The sequence below is a fragment of the Oncorhynchus clarkii genome, chromosome 21 (genome assembly GCF_045791955.1).
Source record: "Oncorhynchus clarkii lewisi isolate Uvic-CL-2024 chromosome 21, UVic_Ocla_1.0, whole genome shotgun sequence".
Classification (NCBI taxonomy): domain Eukaryota; kingdom Metazoa; phylum Chordata; class Actinopteri; order Salmoniformes; family Salmonidae; genus Oncorhynchus; species Oncorhynchus clarkii.
The window spans coordinates 14,022,289-14,042,316 of NC_092167.1; the positions used below are offsets into that span (position 1 = coordinate 14,022,289).

The window sequence follows — 20,028 nt, forward strand, 5'->3', positions numbered from 1 at the left end:
CAGAATAAGAGAAAAGCAGAGGGAGAGAGAGCAGAATAAGAGAAAAGCAGAGGGAGAGAGAGCAGAATAATAGAAAAGCAGAGAGAGGGAGAGAGAGCAGAATAAGAGAAAAGCAGAGAGAGGGAGAGAGAGCAGAATAAGAGAAAAGCAGAGAGAGAGAGAGCAGAATAAGAGAAAAGCAGAGGGAGAGAGAGCAGAATAATAGAAAAGCAGAGAGAGGGAGAGAGAGCAGAATAAGAGAAAAGCAGAGGGAGAGAGAGCAGAATAAGAGAAAAGCAGAGAGAGAGAGAGCAGAATAAGATAAAAGCAGAGAGAGAGAGAGAGAGCAGAATAATAGAAAAGCAGAGAGAGGGAGAGAGAGCAGAATAATAGAAAAGCAGAGGGAGAGAGAGAGAGCAGAATAAGAGAAAAGCAGAGGGAGAGAGAGCAGAATAAGAGAAAAGCAGAGAGAGAGAGAGCAGAATAAGAGAAAAGCAGAGAGAGAGAGAGCAGAATAAGAGAAAAGCAGAGGGAGAGAGAGCAGAATAATAGAAAAGCAGAGAGAGAGAGAGAGAGAGAGAGAGAGAGCAGAATAAGATAAAAGCAGAGGGAGAGAGAGCAGAATAAGAGAAAAGCAGAGGGAGAGAGAGCAGAATAAGAGAAAAGCAGAGAGAGGGAGAGAGAGCAGAATAAGAGAAAAGCAGAGAGAGAGAGAGCAGAATAATAGAAAAGCAGAGGGAGAGAGAGCAGAATAAGAGAAAAGCAGAGGGAGAGAGAGCAGAATAAGAGAAAAGCAGAGAGAGAGAGAGCAGAATAAGAGAAAAGCAGAGGGAGAGAGAGCATAATAAGAGAAAAGCAGAGGGAGAGAGAGCAGAATAATAGAAAAGCAGAGAGAGGGAGAGAGAGCAGAATAAGATAAAAGCAGAGAGAGGGAGAGAGAGCAGAATAAGAGAAAAGCAGAGAGAGAGAGAGCAGAATAAGAGAAAAGCAGAGGGAGAGAGAGCAGAATAAGAGAAAAGCAGAGGGAGAGAGAGCAGAATAATAGAAAAGCAGAGAGAGGGAGAGAGAGCAGAATAAGAGAAAAGCAGAGAGAGGGAGAGAGAGCAGAATAAGAGAAAAGCAGAGAGAGAGAGCAGAATAAGAGAAAAGCAGAGGGAAAAGCAGAGAATAAGAGAAAAGCAGAGGGAGAGAGAGCAGAATAAGAGAAAAGCAGAGGGAGAGAGAGCAGAATAATAGAAAAGCAGAGAGAGGGAGAGAGAGCAGAATAAGAGAAAAGCAGAGAGAGGGAGAGAGAGCAGAATAAGAGAAAAGCAGAGGGAGAGAGAGCAGAATAAGAGAAAAGCAGAGGGAGAGAGAGAGAATAATAGAAAAGCAGAGGGAGAGAGAGCAGAATAAGAGAAAAGCAGAGAGAGAGAGAGAGCAGAATAATAGAAAAGCAGAGGGAGAGAGAGAGAGCAGAATAAGAGAAAAGCAGAGGGAGAGAGAGCAGAATAAGAGAAAAGCAGAGAGAGAGAGAGCAGAATAAGTGAAAAGCAGAGAGAGAGAGAGCAGAATAAGAGAAAAGCAGAGGGAGAGAGAGCAGAATAATAGAAAAGCAGAGAGAGAGAGAGAGAGAGCAGAATAAGAGAAAAGCAGAGAGCAGAATAAGAGAAAAGCAGAGTGAGAGAGAGCAGAATAAGAAAAAAGCAGAGAAAAGCAGAGGGAGAGAGAGCAGAATAAGAGAAAAGCAGAGGGAGAGAGAGCAGAATAAGAGAAAAGCAGAGGGAGAGAGAGCAGAATAAGAGAAAAGCAGAGGGAGAGAGAGCAGAATAAGAGAAAAGCAGAGGGAGAGAGAGAGAGGGAGAGAGAGCAGAATAAGAGAAAAGCAGAGGGAGAGAGAGCAGAATAAGAGAAAAGCAGAGGAAAAGAGAGAGAGAGAGCAGAATAAGAGAAAAGCAGAGGGAGAGAGAGCAGAATAAGAGAAAAGCAGAGGGAGAGAGAGCAGAATAATAGAAAAGCAGAGAGAGGGAGAGAGAGCAGAATAAGAGAAAAGCAGAGAGAGGGAGAGAGAGCAGAATAAGAGAAAAGCAGAGGGAGAGAGAGCAGAATAATAGAAAAGCAGAGGGAGAGAGAGCAGAATAAGAGAAAAGCAGAGGGAGAGAGCAGAATAAGAGAAATGCAGAGAGAGAGAGAGCAGAATAAGAGAAAAGCAGAGGGAGAGAGAGCAGAATAAGAGAAAAGCAGAGGGAGAGAGAGCAGAATAATAGAAAAGCAGAGAGAGGGAGAGAGAGCAGAATAAGAGAAAAGCAGAGAGAGGGAGAGAGAGCAGAATAAGAGAAAAGCAGAGAGAGAGAGAGCAGAATAAGAGAAAAGCAGAGGGAGAGAGAGCAGAATAAGAGAAAAGCAGAGAGAGAGAGAGCAGAATAAGAGAAAAGCAGAGGGAGAGAGAGCAGAATAAGAGAAAAGCAGAGGGAGAGAGAGCAGAATAATAGAAAAGCAGAGAGAGGGAGAGAGAGCAGAATAAGAGAAAAGCAGAGAGAGGGAGAGAGAGCAGAATAAGAGAAAAGCAGAGAGAGGGAGAGAGAGCAGAATAAGAGAAAAGCAGAGGGAGAGAGCAGAATAATAGAAAAGCAGAGGGAGAGAGAGCAGAATAAGAGAAAAGCAGAAGGAGAGAGAGCAGAATAAGAGAAAAGCAGAGGGAGAGAGAGCAGAATAAGAGAAAAGCAGAGAGAGAGAGAGAGAGCAGAATAATAGAAAAGCAGAGAGAGAGAGAGCAGAATAATAGAAAAGCAGAGGGAGAGAGAGCAGAATAAGAGAAAAGCAGAGGGAGAGAGAGCAGAATAAGAGAAAAGCAGAGAGAGAGAGAGCAGAATAAGAGAAAAGCAGAGGGAGAGAGAGCAGAATAATAGAAAAGCAGAGAGAGAGAGAGAAAAGAGAGAGAGAGAGAGAGAGAGAGAGAGCAGAATAAGAGAAAAGCAGAGGGAGAGAGAGCAGAATAAGAGAAAAGCAGAGGGAGAGAGAGCAGAATAAGAGAAAAGCAGAGAGAGAGAGCAGAATAATAGAGAGAGAGAGAGCAGAATAAGAGAAAAGCAGAGGGAGAGAGAGCAGAATAAGAGAAAAGCAGAGGGAGAGAGAGCAGAATAATAGAAAAGCAGAGAGAGGGAGAGAGAGCAGAATAAGAGAAAAGCAGAGAGAGGGAGAGAGAGCAGAATAAGAGAAAAGCAGAGAGAGAGAGAGCAGAATAATAGAAAAGCAGAGGGAGAGAGAGCAGAATAAGAGAAAAGCAGAGGGAGAGAGAGCAGAATAAGAGAAAAGCAGAGGGAGAGAGAGCAGAATAAGAGAAAAGCAGAGGGAGAGAGAGCAGAATAAGAGAAAAGCAGAGCAGGAGAGAGAGCAGAATAATAGAAAAGCAGAGGGAGAGAGAGCAGAATAAGAGAAAAGCAGAGGGAGAGAGAGCAGAATAAGAGAAAAGCAGAGAGAGAGGAGAGAGAGCAGAATAATAGAAAAGCAGAGAGAGAGAGAGCAGAATAAGAGAAAAGCAGAGGGAGAGAGAGCAGAATAAGAGAAAAGCAGAGGGAGAGAGAGCAGAATAAGAGAAAAGCAGAGGGAGAGAGAGCAGAATAAGAGAAAAGCAGAGGGAGAGAGAGCAGAATAATAAGAGAAAAGCAGAGCAGAGAGAGAGAGAGCAGAATAAGAGAGAGAGAGCAGAATAAGAGAAAAGCAGAGGGAGAGAGAGCAGAATAAGAGAAAAGCAGAGCAGAGAGAGAGCAGAATAATAGAAAAGCAGAGAGAGAGAGAGAGAGCAGAGAAAAGCAGAGGGAGAGAGAGCAGAATAAGAGAGCAGAGGGAGAGAGAGCAGAATAAGAGAAAAGCAGAGGGAGAGAGAGCAGAATAAGAGAAAAGCAGAATAAGAGAAAAGCAGAGGGAGAGAGAGAGAGAAAAGCAGAGAGAGGGAGAGAGAGCAGAATAAGAGAAAAGCAGAGAGAGGGAGAGAGAGCAGAATAAGAGAAAAGCAGAGAGAGAGAGCAGAATAAGAGAAAAGCAGAGGGAGAGAGAGCAGAATAATAGAAAAGCAGAGAGAGAGAGAGCAGAATAAGAGAAAAGCAGAGGGAGAGAGAGCAGAATAAGAGAAAAGCAGAGGGAGAGAGAGCAGAATAATAGAAAAGCAGAGAGAGGGAGAGAGAGCAGAATAAGAGAAAAGCAGAGAGAGGGAGAGAGAGCAGAATAAGAGAAAAGCAGAGAGAGAGAGAGCAGAATAAGAGAAAAGCAGAGGGAGAGAGAGCAGAATAATAGAAAAGCAGAGAGAGAGAGAGCAGAATAAGAGAAAAGCAGAGGGAGAGAGAGCAGAATAAGAGAAAAGCAGAGAGAGAGAGCAGAATAATAGAAAAGCAGAGAGAGGGAGAGAGAGCAGAATAAGAGAAAAGCAGAGAGAAGGAGAGAGAGCAGAATAATAGAAAAGCAGAGGGAGAGAGAGCAGAATAATAGAAAAGCAGAGGGAGAGAGAGCAGAATAAGAGAAAAGCAGAAGGAGAGAGAGCAGAATAAGAGAAAAGCAGAGGGAGAGAGAGCAGAATAAGAGAAAAGCAGAGAGAGAGAGAGAGAGCAGAATAATAGAAAAGCAGAGAGAGAGAGAGCAGAATAATAGAAAAGCAGAGGGAGAGAGAGCAGAATAAGAGAAAAGCAGAGGGAGAGAGAGCAGAATAAGAGAAAAGCAGAGAGAGAGAGAGCAGAATAAGAGAAAAGCAGAGGGAGAGAGAGCAGAATAATAGAAAAGCAGAGAGAGAGAGAGAGAGAGAGCAGAATAAGAGAAAAGCAGAGGGAGAGAGAGCAGAATAAGAGAAAAGCAGAGGGAGAGAGAGCAGAATAAGAGAAAAGCAGAGGGAGAGAGAGCAGAATAATAGAAAAGCAGAGAGAGAGAGAGCAGAATAAGAGAAAAGCAGAGGGAGAGAGAGCAGAATAAGAGAAAAGCAGAGGGAGAGAGAGCAGAATAATAGAAAAGCAGAGAGAGGGAGAGAGAGCAGAATAAGAGAAAAGCAGAGAGAGGGAGAGAGAGCAGAATAAGAGAAAAGCAGAGAGAGAGAGAGCAGAATAATAGAAAAGCAGAGGGAGAGAGAGCAGAATAAGAGAAAAGCAGAGGGAGAGAGAGCAGAATAAGAGAAAAGCAGAGGGAGAGAGAGCAGAATAAGAGAAAAGCAGAGGGAGAGAGAGCAGAATAAGAGAAAAGCAGAGGGAGAGAGAGCAGAATAAGAGAAAAGCAGAGGGAGAGAGAGAGAGCAGAATAAGAGAAAAGCAGAGAGAGAGAGAGCAGAATAAGAGAAAAGCAGAGGGAGAGAGAGCAGAATAATAGAAAAGCAGAGAGAGAGAGAGCAGAATAAGAGAAAAGCAGAGGGAGAGAGAGCAGAATAAGAGAAAAGCAGAGAGAGAGAGAGCAGAATAAGAGAAAAGCAGAGAGAGAGAGAGCAGAATAAGAGAAAAGCAGAGGGAGAGAGAGCAGAATAAGAGAAAAGCAGAGAGAGAGAGCAGAATAAGAGAAAAGCAGAGGGAGAGAGAGCAGAATAAGAGAAAAGCAGAGGGAGAGAGAGCAGAATAAGAGAAAAGCAGAGGGAGAGAGAGCAGAATAAGAGAAAAGCAGAGGGAGAGAGAGCAGAATAAGAGAAAAGCAGAGAGAGAGAGAGCAGAATAATAGAAAAGCAGGAGAGTGAAGAAGAGGAATAGACGGAGAGAAGAGTGTCTCAATGTGACCTAGATGAACCATCTCCTCCAGAAAACTCCTGACTGCTGTCTGTCTGTCTCTCTAGTCACCAGACCCTGGCCACGTCCAGAGATCACACACGACACATAAAGGTGCCAGCAACCATCTCTCCCCCAAAACAACTCCACTGCACTTAAGGTTCCCGTGTCTCGGAGGGCTTGTGAAGCGAAGAGACAAGTCACTTTAAAGGCACAACAAATCCACACAAACAACCACACACACCCACCCACCCAGTGCGAAAACCGATCACAGACGACATTGAGCTATAGTACTTATTACACACAACGCGTGGGACACAGAATGATATGGCCGTATAGGTGTGCACGTCACATGACACGGTGAGGAGGTGAAGTGCTGTCAGACACAGACACGCAGGCAGGCGCCGGGACGGACACGGCATGGGGTCTCCATGGTAACAACAACACGACGCATGAACAAGAGATGGCGGACACACACCATGGAGCGATATCTTGTGGGTGTTGACGGCAATGACTACGACGAAGATAATGACGGTGATGATGATGAAGATGGTTTGATCATCAGCAATGATGACGAAGAGGATGGTATTGCTGACGACAGTGAAAAGGATGGTGGTGGTAGGACAAGAGGGCAGGTGTCCCCCGCGTTTGACCCCCCCCCCCCCTCTGAAGCGGCGTTACCTGGGCTGGCCAGCGCTCCGAGGGAGGCCGCGTTGGAGGACAGGGGGTTTGCGTTGGGGCCGGCTGAGTTTTGGGCCGCTGCTGCTGCCGCTGCTAAAGTGGCCAGGTTCTGCAACTGCAGAGCACTCATACCTGGAGGAGAGGAGCCAGAGAGGGTGTTGTCAAACCTGGGGACCACGTCTGAACCGCATCCGAAACCGGGTGCTAACCGCGTGGGCGCCGAAGGAGAGGCGTCTACTCGGGTTGACAAGCTGAATGTTACTCATGAATGGTGGTTGAGGTGGAAAGTGCTATATAAATACAATACTATCGTACCATCTTAGTTCACTTTTCGGGGGGGGGGGGGGGGGGGTATTACCAATCCAAGACAGAGGTGATCCTGACAACTGTGGACCACAGACAGACACGGACAGGCTGGACTTAAACTCCTGCAAGGGGGAAGAGAGATGGCACTGGCAACCGCCTGTCCAAGCTCTTCCATAAACACCTGTGGAACATCTCTAGACGTCATCTACCCTACTTTGTCTAGCTTCCTGTTTGATTCTATTGTTGTCTTTTACAGATAACAACGTGTAATATAACAAGACATTTGGACTCTACATTAACATAGAGCTTTGTTCTCTCTGTGCCGTGAGGTTTCTGGAGGCAGTAAATAATGTACAGTATGCAACTCTAGTCTAGTATGTAGGCTAACTGTAGCCTGGTTTACTCATTAGCTACATGGCATTAGCATATGGGCCATCACTTAGGCATAATTAATGAGGCCATGCCAGCTTCTGACTGATGTTAAAATAACGACCATTAAACACCTGCAGGGGTGGTCAACCTCGCACCCTGCACTGTGTGTGACAGTAGCGTGTGTGTGTGAGAGAGAAGGTGTGTATGTGAACAGTTAGAGTGTGTGTGTGTGTGTGTGTGTGTGTGTGTGTGTGTGTGTGTGTGTGTGTGTGTGTGTGTGTGTGTGTGTGTGTGTGTGTGTGTGTGAGAGAGAAAGTGTGTATGTGAGCAGTTAGAGTGTGTGTGTGTGTGTGTGTGTGTGTGTGTGTGTGTGTGTGTGTGTGTGAGACAGAGCGCGTGTGTGTGAATAGAGAAATATGGCGTAGTAGATTGGACATATGCTGAAGTGCTGTTTAGCTTACTGAGAGACAGCTGGTCAAGGCTCCATAAGGCAGACAGACTCACTCTGTAGGACAGAGCAATGAAGCCCCAACGACCAACTCACAGAGAGAACTACGCCCGTTTATAGAACACTCCTGTGGACCCAGGAAAAAGGGGCGGACACCTTGTCAAATGCGAGGTATGTGTCGTATATACAGTCTGAATGTATATACAGTACCATGAATACACACAATAGACACACACACACACACAACATCACATGAACGAGACACCATGAAGAAGATTTTGGCACCTGGGTGAATGGTTAAAGGGCGTTAGGATGATTATTTTTCCACTAACAGTTTTCATTGGACGAGATGGCTCAACCCAGTATGACCAATAAAGAGAAGGTGAGGTGCTCGTGTCCCGATTGGCCCGTCTGACAGCGTGGAAGAACAAGCGTTGAAATCTTCTGTCTTCCCTTCTTCCGGGAACAGCCTGAAATGTTCCGTTTCTGTGGTTGCCGTGACGACCGGCCTGGACAGGAGGTGTGTGTGTGTGTGACGCAGTCACAGTGCAGACTTCTCATGCGATAAACAACACGTGTACATCCGCCAGCTGTCTGTTGTTGCCTGCTCATATACATGTTGTTGCCTGCTCATATACATGCTGTTGTCTACTCATATACATGTTGTTGTCTACTCATATACATGTTGTTGCCTACTCATATACATGTTGTTGTCTACTCATATACATGTTGTTGTCTACTCATATACATGTTGTTGCCTGCTCATATACATGCTGTTGTCTACTCATATACATGTTGTTGTCTACTCATATACATGTTGTTGTCTACTCATATACATGTTGTTGTCTACTCATATACATGTTGTTGTCTACTCATATACATGTTGTTGCTCATATACATGTCTACTCATATACATGTTGTTGTCTACTCATATACTGTTGTCATATACATGCTGTTGTCTACTCATATACATGTCTACTCATATACATTGTTGTCTACTCATATACATGTTGTTGTCTACTCATATACATGTTGTTGTCTACTCATATACATGTTGATGTCTACTCATATACATGTTGTTGTCTACTCATATACATGTTGTTGTCTACTCATATACATGTTGTCTACTCATATACATGTCTACTCATATACATGTTGTTGTCTACTCATATACATGTTGTTGTCTACTCATATACATGTTGTTGTCTACTCATATACATGTTGTTGTCTACTCATATACATGTTGTTGTCTACTCATATACATGTTGTTGTCTACTCATATACATGTTGTTGTCTACTCATATACATGTTGATGTCTACTCATATACATGTTGTTGTCTACTCATATACATGTTGATGTGTACTCATATACATGTTGTTGTCTACTCATATACATGTTGATGTGTACTCATATACATGTTGTTGTCTACTCATATACATGTTGTTGTCTACTCATATACATGTTGTTGTCTACTCATATACATGTTGTTGTCTACTCATATACATGTTGTTGTCTACTCATATACATGTTGTTGTCTACTCATATACATGTTGATGTCTACTCATATACATGTTGTTGTCTACTCATATACATGTTGATGTGTACTCATATACATGTTGTTGTCTACTCATATACATGTTGTCTACTCATATACATGTCTACTCATATACATGTTGTTGTCTACTCATATACATGTTGTTGTCTACTCATATACATGCTGTGTACTCATATACATGTTGTTGTCTACTCATATACATGTTGTTGTCTACTCATATACATGTTGTTGTCTACTCATATACATGTTGTTGTCTACTCATATACATGTTGTTGTCTACTCATATACATGTTGTCTACTCATATACATGCTGTTGTCTACTCATATACATGCTGTTGTCTACTCATATACATGCTGTTGTCTACTCATATACATGTCTACTCATATACATGCTGTTGTCTACTCATATACATGCTGTTGTCTACTCATATACATGCTGTTGTCTACTCATATACATGCTGTTGTCTACTCATATACATGCTGTTGTCTACTCATATACATGTTGTTGTCTACTCATATACATGTTGTTGTCTACTCATATACATGTTGTTGTCTACTCATATACATGTTGTTGTCTACTCATATACATGCTGTTGTCTACTCATATACATGCTGTTGTCTACTCATATACATGCTGTTGTCTACTCATATACATGTTGTTGTACTCATATACATGTTGTTGTCTACTCATATACATGTTGTTGTCTACTCATATACATGCTGTTGTCTACTCATATACATGCTGTTGTCTACTCATATACATGCTGTTGTCTACTCATATACATGCTGTTGTCTACTCATATACATGTTGTTGTCTACTCATATACATGTCTACTCATATACTGATGTGTCATATACTCATATACATGTTGTTGTCTACTCATATACATGTTGTTGTCTACTCATATACATGCTGTTGTCTACTCATATACATGCTGTTGTCTACTCATATACATGTTGTTGTCTACTCATATACATGTTGTTGTCTACTCATATACATGTTGTTGTCTACTCATATACATGCTGTTGTCTACTCATATACATGTTGTTGTCTACTCATATACATGTTGTTGTCTACTCATATACATGTTGTTGTCTACTCATATACATGTTGTTGTCATATACATGTTGTTGTCTACTCATATACATGTTGTTGTCTACTCATATACATGTCTACTCATATACATGTTGTTGTCTACTCATATACATGTTGTTGTCTACTCATATACATGTTGTTGTCTACTCATATACATGTTGTTGTCTACTCATATACATGTTGTTGTCTACTCATATACATGTTGTTGTCTACTCATATACATGTTGTCTACTCATATACATGTTGTTGTCTACTCATATACATGCTGTTGTCTACTCATATACATGTTGTTGTCTACTCATATACATGTTGTTGTCTACTCATATACATGCTGTTGTCTACTCATATTGTTGTCTACTCATATACATGTTGTTGTCTACTCATATACATGTTGATGTCTACTCATATACATGTTGTTGTCTACTCATATACATGTTGTTGTCTACTCATATACATGTTGTTGTCTACTCATATACATGCTGATGTCTACTCATATACATGTCTACTCATATACTGTTGTCTACTCATATACATGCTGTTGTCTACTCATATACATGTTGTTGTCTACTCATATACATGCTGTTGTCTACTCATATACATGCTGTTGTCTACTCATATACATGCTGTTGTCTACTCATATACATGCTGTTGTTGTTGTCTACTCATATACATGCTGTTGTCTACTCATATACATGCTGTTGTCTACTCATATACATGCTGTTGTCTACTCATATACATGCTGTTGTCTACTCATATACATGTTGTTGTCTACTCATATACATGTTGTTGTCTACTCATATACATGCTGTTGTCTACTCATATACATGCTGTTGTCTACTCATATACATGTTGTTGTCTACTCATATACATGCTGTTGTCTACTCATATACATGTTGTTGTCTACTCATATACATGCTGTTGTCTACTCATATACATGCTGTTGTCTACTCATATACATGCTGTTGTCTACTCATATACATGTTGTTGTCTACTCATATACATGTTGTTGTCTACTCATATACATGTTGTTGTCTACTCATATACATGCTGTTGTCTACTCATATACATGTTGATGTCTACTCATATACATGTTGTTGTCTACACATATACATGCCTTTAACCTCAGAAAATAATCTCCATTTCCAAAGAAATACAGTTCTGTTCTTCACTTCACAACCTGGACATTATAAATATATTTAGTAGCACATTGTGAAAAACTTGTTCCAACCAGTCATCCTGATAAACAACATCATTCTTGTAAAACACATCTCTATAAGACAATGTCTAATCTTATTAGCATAGCCCTTTTTAAGAAACTCATTTGTCACAGAGTGCTTAAGTGGTAAGGAAAAACTCCTAAAGGAGAAAGAAACCTGAAGAGGAACCAGACAGACCCGAGAAGAGCTCATCTTCTTCAGTCCGACCATTGTTTCACACTAACACTCTGATAAAGCATGATGAAAGCCACGGTATGTGCTGTGTTAGAAGTAGTCCCTATGCTATTGCATAACGCTGTATTTTTCCACTCTGCGGATGGAGGGCAGCGCTGTCGAGTGGCTTTGTCACTTTGTGGGTTTAGAGTGGAGCGGATGACTCAATCAGGCTCGGCTGAGTGGAGAGACACTGATCTGACCCTACACTCTATACACTCAGTCAGTCAGTCAGACACACACACAGATGGGAGGCCTAATGCCACTTAATCAAGCGAAACAGGTTATAACACCATTCCCAAGAGCAGGGGTGTTCAACTCCCACCCTACGAGGTGCAGAGCTGGCTGGTGTTCTGATCTGCCTGATCATTAATTGCACCCAATCAGTCCCTGCTTAGAGGGCAACAATAGAACAAGGCAGTGGAACTGGCTTCAAGGTCCAGAGTTGAGTTTGACGGCCCCGGAGGATGACTAAGACTAGGAGACACAGCTATTTGTATGTGACAAATACAATTGGATTTGATTTGGTTTGACTAGAGAGCAGAACAGAAGACTCATCAACGCTACCAGTTTACCATCACTTTAATGTGGACAGAACCGCTATCTATAATATCAAACCTCTCTACTGTACCTGTTCATAAAGACTGAGATCTAAGGAAGCTATTGATGTACAATGGCTACACTTCGTCTGGAATGTGAAACAGCAGAGAGCACCTGTCCTGAAAATGCAACATTTACAGTTGAAGTTTATATACACTTAGGTTGGAGTCATTAAAACTAGTTTTTCAACCACTCCACACATTTCTTGTTAACAAACTATAGTTTTGGCAAGTCGGTTAGGACATCTACTTTGTGCATGACACAAGTAATTTTTCCAACAATTGTTTACAGACAGATTATTTCACTTATAATTCACTGTATCACAATTCCAGTGGGTCAGAAGTGTAAATACACTAAGTTGACTGTGCCTTTAAACAGCTTGGAAAATTCCAGAAAAATGATGTCATGGCTTTAGAAGCTTCTGATAGGCTAATTGACATAATTTCAGTCAATTGGAGGTGTTCCTGTGGATGTATTTCAAGGCCTACCTTCAAACTCAGTGCCTCTTTGCTTGACATCATGGGAAAATCAAAAGAAATCAGCCAAGACCTCAGGAAAATTGTAGATCTCCACAAGTCAGGTTCATAATTGGGAGCAATTTCCAAATGCCTGAAGGTACCACGTTCATCTGTACAAACAATAGTACGCAAGTATAAACACAATGGGACCACGCAGCCGTCATACCACTCAGGAAGGTGATGCGTTCTGTCTCCTAAAGATGAGCGTACATTGGTGTGAAAAGTGCAAATCAATCCCAGAACAACAGCAAAGGACCTTGTGAAGATGCTGGAGGAAACAGGTACAAAAGTATCCTTATCCACAGTAAAAGGAGTCCTATATTGACATAACCTGAAAGGCCACTCAGCAAGGAAGAAGCCACTGCTCCAAAACCACCATAAAAAAGCCAGACTACAGTTTGCAACTGCACATGGGGACAAAGATCGTACTTTTTGGAGAAATGTCCTCTGGTCTGATGAAACAAAAATAGAACTGTTTGGCCATAATGACCATCGTTATGTTTGGAGGAAAAAGGGGGAGGCTTGCAAGCCGAAGAACACCATCCCAACCGTGAAGCACGAGGGTGGCAGCATCGTGTTGTGGGGGTGCTTTGCTGCAGGAGGGACTGGTGCTCTTCACAAAATAGATACACCATGAGGGATGAAAATTATGTGGATATATTGAAGCAACAGCTCAAGACATCAGTCGGAAAGTTAAAGTTTGGTCGCAAATGGGTCTTCCAAATGAACAATGACCCCAAGCATACTTCCAAAGTTGTGGCAAAATGGCTTCAGGACAACAAAGTCAAGGTCTTGGAGTGGCCATCACAAAGCCCTGACCTCAACCCTATAGAACATTTGTGGGCAGAACTGAAAAAGCGTGTGTGAGCAAGGAGGCCTACAAACCTGACTCAGTTACACCAGCTCTGTCAGAAGGAAGGGGCCAAATTTCACCCAACTTTTTGTGGGAAGCTTGTGGAAGGCTACGTGAAAAGTCTCTCTACTATTTTTCTGACATTTCACATTTTTAAAATAAAGTAGTGATACTAACTGACCTAAGACAGGGAATTTTTACTAGGATTAAATGTCAGGAATTGTGAAAAACTGAGTTTAAATGTATTTGGCTAAGGTGTATGTAAACTTCCGACTTCAACTGTATCAGAAAGAGGAAGCTCCAGTATTGGGGCTATACAGCTGGCAGGCTGTGCTGTGTACTCTGGGCTGTATAGCTTTAGGGAGCCTCTGTATGCCGCCTGGGCTGAACTGGGCTGGGGCTCTATCGTAAGCGCTAGCTAGCTAGCTGGCTCTAATTGAATGCTCATTGGGGTAATTGAGCCTCTCACAGCTCTCTGACTCCTCATGCTGAAGACTGGGACCAGATGTCACTGAGCTGTCTCACATCTACTGCCAATCACGTACGGTTGCCCAGCGACAGATGGACGGCCAAAAGGATTCCGGAATGCAGCCGCGATTTTGCTTCCAGTTCCAAGTCCCTGAGCATTTCTGTAGGTGTGTGTGTGTGTGTGTGTGTGTGTGTGTGTGTGTGTGTGTGTGTGTGTGTGTGTGTGTGTGTGTGTGTGTGTGTGTGTGTGTGTGTGTGTGTGTGTGTGTGTGTATGAGAGAGCGTTCTAACAGCCGTTCACTGAGGTAAAACATCCTCAGAGCCCATCCTCACTCAACTACAAAACATCAACCAACATTACTGTCTCTTAAAAATGTCCCCAAGTCCAGAACGCTCAACCCACCTACTTTGCAAGACACAGATACGCATTTTAAAAACTTGAGCCAATGAGCTTACTACTTTAGGAATACATTATTTCTGCCCTGCAACAACCAGTTCCTGAAATCCGTCGAGTTTTGCACTACTTATTAGAATGTATTTTTTCCTTCAGCGGTGCTGGCAATTACAGTACTCCTGTGCCGATAGCTGCTATAAATATTCCCCCTCTGCTTCTCTCTGTCAGCCAGCTAAACAGTCTACAATTAGGAGCTGACAGCTTACTGAGCACCCAAGGAGAGGGAGAGAGCGAGAAAGCGAGAGAGAGGGAGGGAGAAAGAGAGGGTGGGAGTGAGGCGGCAAGAGGGAGAAAGGCAGGGCGTAGGAGGACGGGAGAAAGAGGGGGGGGGGGGGGGTATGACAGGGTGGGGGATTCAGAGAAAGCAATTGAAGGAAAGAAGGAGAGGAGATACAGAGACAAAGGAGCGGGACAAAGAGGATAAAGGATGGAGAGAGATAGGTGGGAATGTGTGTAGGAGAACATGCAGAGGAAAAGACAAAGGTGACCAGCAGGGGGAAACAGTGAGCAGAGCTCCTCTCTCATCTCTCTCTATTTTCCATTCAGTGTTGCCTTAGTGCCGGACTAAACATCCCTCCTTTGAGGCCTGGTACACTCTTCTGTCCTGATGGATAACAGACTCAAGACAAATCTGAACAACAGCGACATCTCAGAAAACGAGTTGCTGCATTATTTTTACAATATTACTCTGTGTGTGTGTGTGTGTGTGTGTGTGTGTGTGTGTGTGTGTGTGTGTGTGTGTGTGTGTGTGTGTGTGTGTGTGTGTGTGTGTGTGTGTGTGTGTGTGTGTGTGCATCTACATGACTCACCTGCCATCTGTTGGATCCCACTGAAGGCTCCAAGGTTACTGGAGGAGGTGGCCTGCTGGAGCAACTGAGGGAGAAAGAAAGAGAGGAGCGATAGAGAGATAGGTAAAGAGATAGATAGAGAGATATATAGGAAAATAATAAAAGAGAGAGAAACAGAGTGAGGAGGAATGATTGGAAATACAAACAGTGATCACCCTCACTATCTTTTCTCTGCTTAGTATCTTCATGATCTTGGTAGCATTACTGCATGTGGGCTATAGGCTATATAAACATTGAATATGACATCTACTACTGTGCATCTAACCACTGAGTCCCTGAGACATGTACAATTTCAGAATAGAACACAGAGTAACTGTCAAAAAAACCCTCAAAGGCTTATGTACATTTACTGCAGTACATATACAACTTTGTACACCTATTTACACGTTTACAGTTTCAGGAAAGATCCTAGCTGTGATGAAGGGGACTCAAGGAAGAGTAGACTGGTCTGTTTCAGAGAGTTTGGGGACAGAAGGTTTCAGAGTGAAAGAGGGAAGAGGGTCAGTTCTGAAAGAGGCTACCGAAGGAAGGGGGTCCTAAGAATGAGTTGAGAGGGAGGTTCTGAAAAGCTATAAAGTACTGAAGAAGGGAGGGGGAATGAGGCTTCTGAACACCACGTGCCAATCTGTCAACCAATCACCGCTGTGACCCAATAGGACGGATTTTAGACATGGGAAAGACCTCTTATTGGATCGCACCAGCGATTGGCCCCGCCCATTGAACCTTGACCCCTATGATTCAAAGGCCTCATTTCCCTGTCACGGCTACACCCCCTGACAGAGGGAGAAGGAGGGGGGAGTGGACTCTTAAGGGAGAGGAGAGGGAGAAAGGGGTAGGAAGCAGGGTCTGACTCTCTGGGGGTGTGGACGTGGGGGAGGTCGGCGGTTGGCGACGGCAGGGAGGGTAGTGGGGGGCGGGGAGGGTGGCACTGACTGCGGCGGCGACGGATGCGTTGGCTGCGGGGCTGCAGTAAGGGGTGGGCGACGCGGCGTGTCCTCTTACAGCCAGATACTGCGGGGTGAGGCCGCCCAGCCCTGTCAGACTCCCCCAGGTGGTGGCGTTGTTGAGCTGCTGCATCTGCTGAGCCAGCTGCTGCTGCAGGCGTCGCTGCTCCTTGTCCTTCTGCGTGTCGGCAAACTTCACCACGATGGGAGACGAGCAGCCCTGAGGGAGGGAGGAGGGAGGGTGGGGGAGAAGGGGGAGACATGGTTCAGTATTGCACAAGGAATTTTCTAAATTCATATTCAAAATATACCAACATTTGATTGGTTTCACAAGAAATTGGTTACAAACTAAACCTAACACAACATAGGTACAATGCACACTGACACACACGTAACACGACACTAACAAGCACACACAACTAAGGGGAAGGGACTAGCTTCCCATAAGGGCCAGTTATCTTACAGTCCACAATGGGTTTATTTCCACAGAAAGCGATTTCCTGAGTTCTAAAAGTATTTCATCATCTCACGGAGAGTGGGAGTGGGGAAAAGAAAGAGCGAGATGAAGAGGGACGTGGAGACGGAGGTAGAGAGAGAGAGAACAGAGATGGTCAGAGGGACGGGGAGACGGAGGTAGAGAGAGAGAGAGAACAGAGGTGGTCAGAGGGACGGGGAGACGGAGGTAGAGAGAGAGAACAGCGATGGTCAGAGGGACGGGGAGACGGAGGTAGAGAGAGAGAACAGAGATGGTCAGAGGGACGGGGAGACGGAGGTAGAGAGAGAGAACAGAGATGGTCAGAGGGACGTGGAGACGGAGGTAGAGAGAGAGAACAGAGATGGTCAGAGGGACAGGGAGACGGAGGTAGAGAGAGAGAACAGAGGTGGTCAGAGGGACGTGGAGACGGAGGTAGAGAGAGAGAACAGAGATGGTCAGAGGGACGGGGAGACGGATGTAGAGAGAGAGAACAGAGATGGTCAGAGGGACGTGGAGACGGAGGTAGAGAGAGAGAACAGAGATGGTCAGAGGGACGGGGAGACGGAGGTAGAGAGAGAGAGAACAGAGATGGTCAGAGGGACGGGGAGACAGAGGTAGAGAGAGAGAACAGAGATGGTCAGAGGGACGGGGAGACGGAGGTAGAGAGAGAGAGAACAGAGATGGTCAGAGGGACAGGGAGACGGAGGTAGAGAGAGAGAACAGAGATGGTCAGAGGGACGGGGAGACGGAGGTAGAGAGAGAGAGAACAGAGATGGTCAGAGGGATGTGGAGACGGAGGTAGAGAGAGAGAGAACAGAGATGGTCAGAGGGACAGGGAGACGGAGGTAGAGAGAGAGAGAACAGAGATGGTCAGAGGGACGTGGAGACGGAGGTAGAGAGAGAGAGAACAGAGATGGTCAGAGGGACGGGGAGAGGGAGGTAGAGAGAGAACAGAGATTTCGAGAGCTTAGAGAGAAAATGAGAGAATCAGAGCATTGTGTCTGTAAATGAGGTACATGTGTTTCTGTGTGTGTGTGTGTGTGTGTGTCCTCTACGTGTGTGTGTTTGTGTCTTTGCTGGTGACAGTACTGTTTGAGTCTGAATATTGGATAACAGCTTGGATAAGGAAAAGTCATTTGGTACTGGTAAATAGTCTGGTCATTGTTATTTTATTGTGTTACTTTTTATTAAATGTTTTACTGTGTTTATTTAGTGAATATTTTCTGAACTCTTTCTTGAACTGCATTGTTGGTTAAGGGCTTGTAAGTAAGAATTTCACTGTAAGGTCTACACCTGTTGTATTTGGCGCACGTGACAAATAAAGTTTGATTTAAAAAAGTAAAAAATAACTTGCGCGCACACACACACACACACACACACACACACACACACACACACACACACACACACACACGCTAAACAGTGAGCTGTAACAAAAAAGACACAGCAGAGGTGATTTAACTACAGAGGACACTAAACCACAGACATTATAATCTATCATATCACACCAGTACATTACTCAAAGCCTAACTGGGGAGGAAAACCTGCTCAAACACACACAATCTGCCACGGGAGAATAAAAGGCTTTTAATTGAAACATTTGGTTGGAGGCGAGTTTTCAGACTCAGTCAGGGAGTTTGTGACAGGGTTTGGCTCATACTGTGTTCGCCATCCTAACCAGATGGCATATATATATCACCTCTCTATCATACTATAGGGCTGGCCTGTGTGTCTGTCTGAGTGACTGTCTGAGTGTGGGTGTGTGTGTCTCTCACTGTGTGTTCATCTCTGAGGGTTTGACTGTATCTATCAGCCGATGAACATGTCTCTTAGCTGAAGGCAGCTCAGCCATATTTACTGCCTCTCTCCAGCACCTATTTCCTCCCTTCATTCTGACGAGCAGACGAGAGATAAAGAAGGGAGAAAATTGCATTCGGAGGAGAGTCAGTCAGGGGGCCTCTTGTGTTAGAGCGTATTCCCCCTGGAGACGGGGCTCTCTCTCCCTCTCTCCCTCTGCTAAATATCTCATTACTCCAGCTGACACCCAGCAGGCCTGGAAAACACGGCCCAGAATGAGAGGCCGATCCTGGGAGGGGGTGGAGGGGCAGGGGCCATGGAGCTCCAGAGACTGATACTCGAGTGATTTGGGCTAAATCATGGCTTTTCTCTAAGGGGGGATTTCTGACCTGAGTTTAGAATGCGTAAATAGAACATAATTCCCTTTTGATGCACTTCTCTCTCATTGCATATTCTGACCTTGAACTTGAGCATGAGAACAGCATGCTACTCACACGCTATTCGTTTGGGGTAGAGATTAAATGAAGGTGTGTCGGAGGTGTGTCTGCAGATACGCCGCAGTCTGACCTCGACTTAATTCCCAAATGATTCCACCACTTTCACACGCAAATAAAGTCTAGTGAACCTACCGGTTCCAAGTGGAAAAAGCATCTACTTTCTTTTTTCCCCCGATAGAAATAACACCGTTCTCCATGCACTCGAATTTACAACTTGACAAGAGCTATTGATAAGAGCTATTGATAAGAGCTAGGTAAATGAGTCATACATTTGGATAAGGGCATCGTAAGTATAAATGACACTTGTTGATCCATTTAACCTTATAATCGCTAAAGACAAACCGGTCATAACGGCAGCAAATGTAAGCACATCAACATATAACTTCCCCACAGTAAAGTTTATGAAAGGCGGAGCCTTTTAACTTGTAGGGATGGGAACTCTCGAATATCTTAACTATAGGACACCCCGACTTACTCTATTTCCATCATGTTAAACATTATCCACTGTCAATGTTGACTGCCAGTAGACATAATAACCACACATATTCAACTATTGTTAGTTCCCTTCAGTTGGTATAGCCGACATTATCATTCCATTTAATGACATTGTTTTGTTTACCTTCATTTGCTTCCTCTGCAAATGCCGTCGCGGCCCTGTGGTTGTTGCTGAGGCTCATTAGTACCAGTTGATAATATATTTAAAAAAAATACATTTATGCTAATTAAATGGTTATATGGAGTGGAGCGCAGACCAAGCCGTAACAGTTTGAACCCAACGCATACTTGTCCGTGCCATCCCATAACCTGGTCTCAGAGCATTTCATATTATTCTGAAGGTAAATCCTTTTTGTATGGTATGTATTCATTTGTGGATGTCCATCACCTGTTTCGTATGATACTGTATGTTACAAATTTGCAAAAGGTAAAATATGTTACGAATTTGCGAAAATGTAGTAAATGTTACGATTTTGCGAAATGTATAATATGTTACGAATTCT

At 43.7% G+C, this 20,028-nt stretch overlaps 1 protein-coding gene across 5 annotated transcripts in view; it reads right to left on the reverse strand.

Moving 5' to 3' along the window:
• Positions 1–20,028, reverse strand: part of LOC139378617 (CUGBP Elav-like family member 2) — an 83,515-nt gene that overhangs the window by 9,035 nt on the left and 54,452 nt on the right. For 2 of the 5 annotated variants that reach the window (XM_071120943.1, XM_071120941.1), the window contains exons 7-8: positions 16,320–16,481; positions 15,279–15,342 (exon numbers count right to left, since the gene is read on the reverse strand). In XM_071120943.1, coding sequence (XP_070977044.1) covers positions 15,279–15,342; positions 16,320–16,481 — 226 coding nt within the window. Of the gene's footprint in view, positions 1–6,368; positions 6,501–15,278; positions 15,343–16,250; positions 16,482–20,028 lie in introns of all 5 variants that reach the window. The other 3 variants (XM_071120942.1, XM_071120940.1, XM_071120938.1) reach the window with 2 other exon arrangements.